The sequence below is a fragment of the Sycon ciliatum genome, chromosome 11, assembly GCF_964019385.1.
Source record: "Sycon ciliatum chromosome 11, ocSycCili1.1, whole genome shotgun sequence".
Classification (NCBI taxonomy): domain Eukaryota; kingdom Metazoa; phylum Porifera; class Calcarea; order Leucosolenida; family Sycettidae; genus Sycon; species Sycon ciliatum.
The window spans coordinates 15313074-15324653 of record NC_088653.1 but is presented as its reverse complement, the minus strand read 5'-3'; the positions used below and the strand labels follow the sequence as shown (position 1 = coordinate 15324653).

At 48.8% G+C, this 11580-nt stretch overlaps 1 protein-coding gene across 1 annotated transcript in view; it reads left to right on the top strand.

Moving 5' to 3' along the window:
• LOC135827132 (uncharacterized) overlaps nt 1-10889 on the top strand; it is a 41131-nt gene extending 30242 nt beyond the window's left edge. Inside the window, exons 10-11 of the mRNA XM_065339657.1 lie at nt 10120-10269; nt 10828-10889. Coding sequence (XP_065195729.1) covers nt 10120-10269; nt 10828-10889 — 212 coding nt within the window. The remainder of the gene's footprint in view (nt 1-10119; nt 10270-10827) is intronic.
• The last annotated feature ends 691 nt before the right edge of the window (nt 10890-11580 follow it).

Below are 11580 nucleotides of genomic sequence, written 5' to 3'. Positions count from 1 at the left end.
AAGCCCAGAAAGTCGTTATTCAAGCAGTGAATATGACCTCGGGGCACTAAAAGTATGTCGTTATTCGCGAATTGTCGTTATTCAGATAGTCGTTGTATCCGAAGTTAAATGTATACAGTTAGATGGGACTTTGCTCTGGGCATGGAAATTCTGTCGTTATTCGCGAATTGTTGTTATATCCGCAGTCGTTATTAGCGAAGTTGACTGTATATCCGATCTTGGGATTTCCAACACAATATACACACCAAAATGCAGCAAAATAAATTTTCTGCACAATGGTGCTTATTTCAACTGAACACAAGGAGCGCTTCGTCCAACTCAGGAAAACTCGACAACCTAGAGCTCTTGGCATCCATTGACGTCGCTTTCTTCACTTTGGCCACAATCTCCTCTCGGTTCTTGATGAAGCGAGCGAGAGTACCGTGCGCGACTCCATACTTTTCTTGAACGAATGTCCGCTTTGCACCTTTGTCCAGCTCCTGCAGAATGGCGTACTTTTCCGCGTAGGAGAAGCGCTTTCGCTTTCCAACAGAGACAGGGCGAGACATCTCGAACTTCCAAGTCTTTGGTCCAACGACAACTGAGAAAGTGATTTCTCGGAGAAAGAAGCATGGCGAATGTTGCTAAAATCCGTCGCAGAAGATACGGAAGGTACGGAGGGTAAGTGCGCACTACACCTGTACACAGGACACGTATTTTACCGTCAGTAGATCTACGACATGTCGACACTCCTTCGAAGTTTCCGGGCGTGTACGAGTGTGCAGTGCAGTGCAGTGCAGTGTACAGTCGATGTACACTAGACTGCACTGTACGATCTTGAGCACCCGGCCGGCCCGCGGCAGCTGTGCAAGCCAGAATCGATCGTACATTGTCTACGTCGCAGTCGTGAAAATGTCGTTATTTTGACCCATTTTCACACTACGGTGCATGACAATTTGGTCGTTATTCTCGATTTGTCGTTATTCGAGTTGTCGTTGCAACCGGTCTTTTTTGTACACAAATCAATACAAAATTGCTGCTGCCATGGATATTTTGTCGCTGTAGCTGATCTGTCGTCATAACCAATGTCGTTATAACCAAGCTTCACGGTATTCACTATGTAAGCCGCAACCAGCGAAAGCGACCCTTTTAAAAGGTTTTGTTTATTATTATTATTATTACAGTCGTTCCTCTCTAATTCGGCACTTGTTTATCCAGCACCCTTGCAAACCAGCACACTTTCTGGCAAAACGGATTTTTTCAGTTCATTTTCTACGCTTTAATCCGGCACTTGAATTCCGCCTCCAGCAGCGATTTTCTGCAACAAATCACTCAAACTGGACATAATTCGATTTTCTAACCCAGCAGTTGTACATCGCATACTGTCAGGGACCATTGTAACACACACAACACATGTAACATACACTTGGGAATATCCTATGCTAGTGCATAAGATATTCACAAGTGTATGTTATAGACATGCATTCCACAAAGTACTTGGTTTGACACAGAAAACCCCTACGTTTTGACGTACGACACAAACATGTATGATAGCATGTGGGCCGGGTTGAAGGGCAGGATTTGATAATCCAGCACTCTTGTTTATCTCGCAGAAAATGCCGTTGCAAAAGGTGCCCGATTAGAGAGGGACGACTGTATTATTTTACGCATTCCCGCGTTGAAGTGTAGCAGCAGTATGCTGCGTCCACAGCTTCGCTTATGCAGAATGGCTTGGGTGAGAGGAGAGGGGAGAGAAAGCAACATGGTAACCAACATCTATAAAATAGGTCACAATAACAATCACATGAAGAGAACCAACCTACACATGCAAGAATGCACAAGAATGGAGACGACAAATGGCTATAATCATTGTGCCACAAGACCGGTACACAGGAGATCTGTCTACAGATTTCGTTTTTCCCCGAGAAAATGGTCGATTTGTGACGTTTAACGATTTTTTGATCGCCCTGCGAACTCCTTGCTTGAAGTAATTTATTTTGAAGTTGATGTGGTGTCGAGTGGCGACTCGAGTGTTCCTTGATCTTGTTGCGATGGCTGCGGATGCCGGAGCTGTTCGCAGAGCAAGCGCGGCAGTCATTGTGTACAGCTAGCTCGAGCCTGGTGGGGAGTGAAAGCTCAAGTAGCTGCTGAAGTTCAGAGTGAGGATGAGACGTTCTTTGGTTCCGACATCGATGTTGACAGCGAGGCGGAATCACAGCCGTCATCTCTTGCTGCAATGCGGCTCAAGGTGGTCGATGACTCGGCAGAGTCGGAAGATGAGGAGTCGTCATCTGAGATAAACTCTGAGTTTGGGGTTTAGCCGCTAGTGACGTCAGCGACGTTGTGTCTTCAGCTGTGGAGGAAGAAATGGAAGATGATATTGGGGAATGGCTCCACCCTGGATGCAGCTGCGAATATGTCGATCATGTCTCCGTACTCATCAGCCATTCTTTGTCATTCTAGCTGCTTACTGCACTATTTCAAAGGTATTCAAGCTGCCCACCCACCTTAGAATGCTGAATATTCATTGCACACATGCAACGTATACATACATTGCACCAATTTGGAGTACATCTAGTGCATTGGTGTATACACCCGGTTTGAATCGGAATACTGAACCTTTTCCTGGCCGAGGTCTTTCAGATGACGTGTTTCAACAAATTTCTAACCGAAAAGGAGTTTTGAAAATGTTGACCCTAAGGGCTGTTTTCGCTGGTCCATGACTACGCTCAACGTAGGCGGCATGCATCGTGGGCACTCAACGTGTCATGCTAAAGTTTTCCTAGATATATACTTCGATCCGTTCTGTGTGTGGATCACTCTTGTCAGATCGCTGTGTTTCACAGTTTGTGCTTTGCCTCGTTCTCATCCTTGTGCTTTGCCTCGTTCTCATCCTTGTTGTTGCGAGCCATGGCTGCCTTCACTGTCAATGAAATTCGCACCATGACGGTTCTGCGTCTCCGCAGCGAACTCTCGCTCTTGGATTTGAATACTTCGGGCAGGAAAGCTGCCCTCGCCGATCGCCTGATGCAGGTACTTCACCACGCTGAATCCTGCCGTTCTACCCCGAGTGCGGCGAGCGGAGCAGGCAGCAGAGAACGCGAGTCATTGGCGACGTCTGCGTCATCAACGTCAGCTATAACTCCGGAGACCTTGCGCTCCACGATTGTTTCGATGGTTTCAGGGACGTTTCCTACAATTCTGGCGGCCGTGGATTCACAACCTCATCTGCACCCGGGCCCTCAACGAGCCAGCTTAGGGAGCAGCAAGTTTTTCGCTGTACACCTGGGCGCTAAAGTTCGTGAGCAGATCGTGACGGGTCAGTACGTCGAGTTGAGTGAGCTCCTGCCCACTGTGTCTTGCTCTGTGTCCGCGCGCTCGCGCACAGAATGTGGTAAGATTTGAAATGTCCGTTGGGAACCCATTACGTGTGGTGGAAGGCGCTGCTCGCGGCAAGAGTAGGCATGTTTATGATCTTGCGACGTGGGTTGAGGCCTTCACCGTCTTGGTCCAGGTCATGATCGACGTTGCTCCGCACAGGACAGCAGAGTTGCTGTCCTATCAGGGCCTAATTGCTGAGGCCAATCGCCGATTCATGCCGGAAGGGTGGCTGGATTACGATCGGCAATTCCGCATCAAGGCTGCTGCCGACCCATCACTGAAGTGGGACATCATCGAGCCAAGTCTGTGGCAGCTGCCGACAACAGGACGGGCTCGTTCAGCCTGCTGGGCATGCGGCGCTCCACATCCGCCTTCTATCAGCGAGGACGCTGCCCTTTTCATCCATACCAACAGCTTTTAACCCCCGGCTTTGCCAGCAAATCATCGAGCACAGTCTTCGCAGGTCGACCAGTATGCCGCAATTACAATGCAGGCCGATGCCCCGACAATTGCGCGAGGTACCATATTTGCCAAGGTATGCCAAGGCCGCCACCCAGCTTCCAAGTGCAAGCGTAACACTACCAGCTCAATCTCTGGAGCGGATGGCGAACTCTAGCAATAGTGCTGCCAAAGTTGTGCCCGTCGTCAGTGTCCAGCGCGACACCACGGCCACCATCCACCTCCACCGCACACTGCACAACACTGTACACTCTGTTCTTGCACCACTGCATATTTCCCGAAAAGAAAAAAACAATTCCTCAGACCTTGCCTATGGTTTCTTTGCCAGCTTTGAGGGCCAGCAGACGGTAGTAGCCCCTAACCGAACCTGTTGAGTTTGAACACCAAATTCACAATATATTTCTGACTTTCTCCAACGCTTCTGCGAAGACGGTATGACAGCGGGTCCATTTAGCACACAACCGTTTATCCCCATGCAGTCGTCTGGGCTAGGCATTGTGCTGGCCGAGAGATTACAACACTCTGGCCGAAGCTTGCCGGAAGGAAACTGTTTGCCAGCAATAATCTTTCTTCGTCAAAGTAAGTTCTGCAACCTCAGCCTCAGGCTATGCAACTCCACACCAAGTTACTAGTACTGTGTACATAGCATGCTTTGACCAGCAGCATCCAGTTCTTGGTCTTCACCAGGGAGTCGTACTCAAACTAGGGAGGTGACACGGCACAGAAATCCGTGTCACAGGGGTTGACTCGCACCCTTGACCCCTCGTTGTTATTTTTGGAATAGTTCAGTCCAGTCCAGTCCGAAAGGTCATACTCGGATCGACTCGCCTTCTGTACTTCACCTCCAAGCGTGCAACGCAAGACCCGCAAAGTATGATTTTTCTGTGGGGAACGATTTTGCCATTGATCCAGTTTTTATTGGAGTGCTCAGGCATACTACGATTGCTGAGACGTCCCGAGCACGCTTCAGTTCAAGTGTTCAGGTTCTCTATTTTTTGACGAGCCGGTCCTACAGCCCCCTACATTGTATCTAACGACATAGGAGCTGACAATGTAAGAGGATTTCCCTGGAAATAATGACGATGGTGGTGTGACTGCTGCAGGAAAAATGCTGGCTGTTTATGACAGTATGACTAGATGTACAATGTATCTCTCTTGTATGGTACTTAACCCCTGCTATAAATGTGTTATTTAGGAAGACTGGTGTATTGTGCAAGTCATAAAGAAGAAATGGGGCAGATACACGACTTACAATTTTCAAAAACCAGCTTCGTGTTATGTGTAATTTGGGTCAATTTTTAGTATTCGGATTAACCTAGGATACGACTCTGAAAAGTTCTGAACAGTTACCGCAACACTACACGCCGTTTCATAACTGCTGCTGTTGCCATCACTGCTATCAAGTAGTTCGGACATGGCAGGAGCTAAAAAAATTGCTGGTAGTCTTTCAAAGAATACTGGCGAGTGATGGGCTGTAAACGAAATGTGCTGCCTCAATAATTTCAAAAACTAGACACCCATGCGGCACGCTTGGAGGTGAAGTACAGAAGGCGAGTCGATCCGAGTATGACCTTTCGGACTGGACTGGACTGAACTATTCCAAAAATAACAACGAGGGGTCAAGGGTGCGAGTCAACCCCTGTGACACGGATTTCTGTGCCGTGTCACCTCCCTAGTTTGAGTACGACTCCCTGGTCTTCACCCAGGCACATCCATGTCATCAATCCATCAAGTACTACTACTAATTGGTCTACTTGTCATTAGTGGGGCCACATCTGAGATCACCTCACAGAATGCTGCACCTCTCAGCCTCAGTCAAGGACGACCCTGAGCTGGTGGCACCAGACTTTGTCAACATATTGAAGGTTGGCACAAGCCGTTCAGTTCTTCTGTGGTCATGGCACTCATCCGCACCCTCTACATGATCTGTGTCCAGCACCACTTACTGTTTCGAGCATCACACCTGCCAGTCACCTCCAATGCCATCGATGCTCTGCCCGGACCAAGTTGGATGACTCCAGAACCTTTGCTCCCACAGCTGCAGAGCGACCTGACACCATGGTCCAGCCGATCACCGCAACAAAGTTCGTCCTTCTATTTGGGCAAGCTCCCTTTGCTGCACGGGCATTCATCCGGCGTGGAATGAGGGACATTGCCAAGGAGATCATCCAGGTAACTGTCTTACTGCGAGACATTAGCTGCGTTCACATCCGTGTTGCTTGAACTCTTGTCAGTATCCTCTTTACCACATGCTATCTCAATGCACAAACAATTAATGCCTAGCTACCCAGGGCCTTTTCTATCCTCGTCCCTCTCTTGGCTCCGCCAAGATCTCTCTCTGCAGTGACCCCTCTCTGACTCCTCTCTTGGCTCCGCCACCAAGATCCTGCTCCGGCAGTGACCCCTCTCTTGGCTCTGCCAAGATCCTGCTCCGGCGGTGACCCCTCTAGCCTCTCTTGGCTCCGCCAAGACCCTGCTCCGGCAGTGACCACTCTCTTGGCACAGCCAAGATCCTGCTCCGGCAGTGTCCTCTCTCTGACCTCTCTCTTGGCTCCGCCAAGATCCTGCTCCGGCAGTGTCCTCTCTTTGACCTCTCTCTTGGCTCCGCCAAGATCCTGCTCTGGCAGTGACCCCTCTAGCCTTTTTTAGCTCCGCCAAGATCCTGCTCCGGCAGTGACCCCTCTCTTGGCTCCGCCAAGATCCTGCTCGGGCAGTGACCTCTCTCTGACCTCTCTCTTGGCTCCACCAAGATCCTGCTACGGCAGTGACCCCTCTCTTGGCTCTACCAAGATCCTGCTCCGGCAGTGACCTCTCTCTGACCTCTCTCTTGGCTCCACCAAGATCCTGCTACGGCAGTGACCCCTCTCTTGGCTCCGCCAAGATCCTGCTCTGGCAGTGACCTGTCTCTGATCTCTCTCTTGGCCCTGCCAAGATCCTGCTCCGGCAGTGACTATGACTTTAAGAGCACTCAAGGCTGCTTTGGTACGAGGCTTGCTGGCCACAATAGGCCATGCTCATTTCCGGCTACTCAGGGCTCTCGGTCTTCGTCTGTCAGATGTGACTATCCTCTTGGCTCTGCCAAGATCCTGCTCTCTCCGTAGCCTCTCACTTCGCTCCAGCACCCTCCTAACTGCAAGCTGCTGTGTTTTGTAGTTAATGTAGCATTATAGTAATAATGCAGATTAATGGGAGAACGCGGCTGCTTCGTGCTATCACTCAAACTATGCTGCTATGATTGCTAGCGCTTTTACTGCATGCTCATGCGTTGCTGCTGGCTACAGTCACGTGCACTGTACATCACGGTATCCATGTCGGTCAAACGCCTTGGTTCATGCTCACATGGTACTCTATGCGCCGTGGCATTCTATGTGTCATTCAACGTGACACTCAACGTGACACTCAACGTGACATTCATTCATGCGCGACGCTCAACGTAGGCGGCATGCGTCGTGGGCACTCAACGTGTCCTGCTAAAGTTTGCCTAGTTATATATTATTTCGATCGGTTCTGTGTGTGGATCACTCTTGTCAGATTGTTGTGTTTCACCCAACCACCTCCCATTTCTCCTATACTTTGATAAAGTAAATAAAGTCGTGTTGGCCATGCTCATTTCCGGCTACTCACTGGGGCTCTCGGTCTTCGTCCCTCGGACGTGACTATCCTCTTGGCTCCGCCAAGATCCTGCTCTCTCCGTAGCCCCTCACTTCGCTGGCCGGCCAGCACCCTCCTAACCGCAAGCTGCTATGTGTTGTAGTTAATGTGTGTGTGTGTGCGTGTGTGCATGCGTGAGTGCGTGCGTGCATGTGTGTGTGTGTCCGTGTGTGTGTGTGTGTGTGTGTGTGTGTGTACACTTATGCACCGCAAAGCCTCCTCTGCTACGTAGCCATCGGTTGCATGTTGGACACTGTACTGATCCAGGCCAACAATTCAAATTTCACTGCCAAGCTTGCCACAACCGACGGTTCCGGAGGCGGCAAGATCTGGAACGCCACTTGGAGCATTGCCTTCCCCCCCCCTAACCTCTCTGACAGTACCTCCCATCTGGGAGCGGCGTGGCCAATCCTGGCAGCTGTCAATAGTAGTAGTAGTAGTAGTAGTAGTAGTAGTAGTAGTAGTAGTAGTAGTAGTAGTAGTAGTAGTAGTAGTAGTAGTAGTAGTAGTAGTAGTAGTAGTGTGTGTGTGTGTGTGTGTGTGTGTGTGTGTGTGTGTGTGTGTGTGTGTGTGTGTGTGTGTGTGTGTGTGGTCCCATATGGTGCAGTGGTATGTGCAGTCGATTTCCAATCGAGAGGTTGCGGGTTCAATTCCCGACGATTATGGTCGCACACGTCTTTCTTCTCTTTCTCGGTCTCTTCCTGACTTTTCTTTCATTCTCCTGGGTGGTTACCAACAGCCAGTGTATGCCGGAGTATGTGGTGTGGTGTGTGTGTGTAGAAAAAAAAGAAGAAAAAAGAAAAAAAATGGAAAAATGAAAAATAGGGATTCACTGGCCAGAAAAAGTCACTTCAATCAGCTGTGTGGTGGATACCAGGCTAAAAATAGTGGCGGTCAATTCATCAGCCTTGCAAGCTGTTGAATGGTGTAATCCCAGCACAAGTTGCTATGTCTAACATAGCTGTTCGCTATCATCGCTTCCGCGATGGGCAGGTCTGAGGTCTGAGGTGTGTGTGTGTGTGTGTGTGTGTGTGTGTGCCAGCTAGTTCGGTTGGTGGGTACACTTTTGCCAGATAGTGTTGGGTCTGTTGCCAACGGGCTCGGCTGCTTGAAGGTGTATTGTTGTACCTACCACCTTTGTTGGTTTCAGGGTTCATATACTTTCTATTTGAAGTATACATACCTGTTAACCATGGACTACTTCTGGCTAGATTAACTCTTGTGTAATCATAGTGCTAGTGAAGCTTATATCAGATCCAATCTGATTTAGCCATCCACACTAGTAGCAAGTATTACCTTCACTGGGGGCAGGGGTAACTGCAGTTGGATCCTGGACGGATACCCTGATGCCGTCAATTCTTTTTCTGCACCTTGTCCTCACCCACTTACTGAGGCATGGTGAGCTCATAAGTGGGATCATTTTCAAGTCCACCTAGAGTTTTGGGGATTTCAGGAGGTGTCGGCCGTTGGGCGGTTCAATAGCCAATTGAGTCATCTTTCCAAGATTCCTTTTGAGTCTCTCTCCCCTCTTCCGGGGAGACCCACATGACCAGTTTTGGCAGTGAGCAACAAGTACTTGGTCCGTTTCATCGCAATTGTCGCTTATCTCCCACTCACCTTTTGACAGGTAAAACCCAGTCCGATCTCGATATCTAACTCACATTCGTTTGGGAGGTTATGATGGCAAGATCAAAGGAGACCAGAAAGAAAAAAAATCATTGCGACTAGCGCCAGTGGCATCGAGATTCGTACAATTTTGATGGGAAAATGGGAAACTTTTCGCTGCAGGGAATGCACTTCAGTGAATGAACACACTCATTGCAGCGAAAATCCAAGCGCAGCTCCAAGACCGGAACTGTAGCAGGGGAAATCGACATCCTGACCTGGAGAGCGCGACAGTCACGGCCAGGCCAGCCAGCTCAGTCGCCACGTTTGAACTGCAATGACCTGGCATTCTTTGCAAGCCTGCAAACTGATGGCGAGATGGTGGCAAAGAAGATATTGCCCGACCTGGCAGCGGCAGTACAAGAGTCGTGGTCAGCGTATCCAGCAGAGCGTATGGCAGCTGTCTGGAGAGGAATTTGTGCCTGATTCAAAAACATTCTTGAACACACAGTACTGTAGTGACAGACGGGTCACGCTGCCCACGTTCCTCCAAGTGCCAAAGTGACAGCCACGACTGTTCCTTTCCCATCGCTGCCATACGCCAAGCGGAGAAAGCAAGAGATACTCCACGCCAGTAGCTATACACACCAGCGAATGTCAGCTCAAGTAGCAACGGCTCGAGTGATACAGAGCCAGAGTCGGATAAACTAAAGCGTGAGTGCAAGAACGCGCTCCGTCGCTGTTTTCTTTTTTACATTTTTTGTAACCTTGCGTCCTTTCTTCGACTTGCCTCATCAGATTCCATCGCTGAATTTATTTCTTGTGGCGGACAGGAATCCTGTATCATGCTTCTTCCCTATACGTATTGGAAATTTTACAGAGCGGTAAAATACTCCTGTTCTTAGTTGCGATAGATAAGCGACAATTGCGATGAAATGGACCAAGTACAAGTGTGTGTGTGTGTGTGTGTGTGTGTGTGTTAGTTGTGCTCACGTGTCCGTGTACACGTTTGTGTTTGGTTTTATTGAATCTTTCGTTGGCTAGGTTACCGCACAAATGCAACTTACCACGCCAAAGAGATTGATCTGGAACTTAGCCCGAACTTCTTATCCGATGAAGCTGGACGCAAATGCCCTGCAGGCACAGTCCACTTTCGCCCCCACGGTTACGTGACCGATGAACAACTCGCTACAGGTCTATCTTACAGGTCATTCATTTACGGCCCGAAGCTGGGGTCTAAACGTGTATGGAAATTTATTTTCCGTGTGAAAAGGGTTAGTGATAATTATAAACCGCAATCAATAAGACAAGCTGAATCGACATTTGTGTATACTTTATTCATGCAATGTAAAACGGTGGAGATAATGTGCAGGAGAATTAGTTCTTTGCAGCGGAAGTTCGTTAGTTTGTTATAACAGGAATGCTCTTACACTGTGCGTTCAAACTGGGACATGGACGCCGGTTCTCTATGATGCATGGGCAGCAAAAACCATGGATAGGCGATAGTTGGCTGGCTTGATGGCTTTGAGCTGTCCAATAAATGGGTGATCTGTGAGCCAAATATTGGAGCTTTTTGCACCTTCCAAGATGGTAAAAAGTAGTGTTGAAGCGGGCATATGTATAGCAAACGAGCGAGCAGTTCCACTAACGAGCCGGCTATCGAGCGAGCTAACGAGTTTCATTGATGTGGCAAATATGATATTTTTTAAATATTTTTGTTCTATAATTGTAAGTTTGATTTTTTCAATTCAGCTTGTTCAAATGATCACCGCCAAATTGGGGTTGCTGCTGCTTCACTTCGGACTGCTGTTTGATGTCTTTTCATCGCCGTCCTTGAGCAGCCTTTTTAAGAATAGACTGCTTTGCAAATACTGCAAGTAGCCCTGTTTTCCGCTGCATCACGGGAGAAAACTTCCAAACAATTAAGCGTAACTTTCACTCGAATGGAGAGTTGACAGAAAGCACGTCCTGCGACAGGTCAGCAGATGCGGAACAAGGCGTCAGTGGAGTCCACCAAAGCTGCAACGACAACGGAAACAACTCAGTGCCGTGCAAGCCTCAGTCACTCTAACTGCGAGTGATTTTCACTTTGCGCGGGACTCGACTCTCAACCAGGGGTAGGGAGTAGTAAATATTTTAGGACTCCCGGTCGACATTGCACTGCCGTCTGTACAGTGTATGGTCTTCGTTAGTGCAAACGAGCCGAGTTTCTGGCGAGCGAGCTAACGAGTACCCGGTGAGATCGTTTCAACACTAGTGAAAAGAGCGCCCCGACAAAAATGATCAGCAAAAAAGGGAAAAGGGAACGCAGTTACCGTTCGCTCTGATGGAGTGGTTGAGAATAATTTAGCATATTTGGAAGTCTTCAGGGAAGCACAGAGTGCGATAGTTAATAATAGTGTAGCATTATTGCCTGCACTTGCTGCTATGAGCTTGGAAACTCAATCCCTGTCATATGCAGGTCTGGTGTTGGATGCAGACTTGACAAATTTCATGCGCACAGCA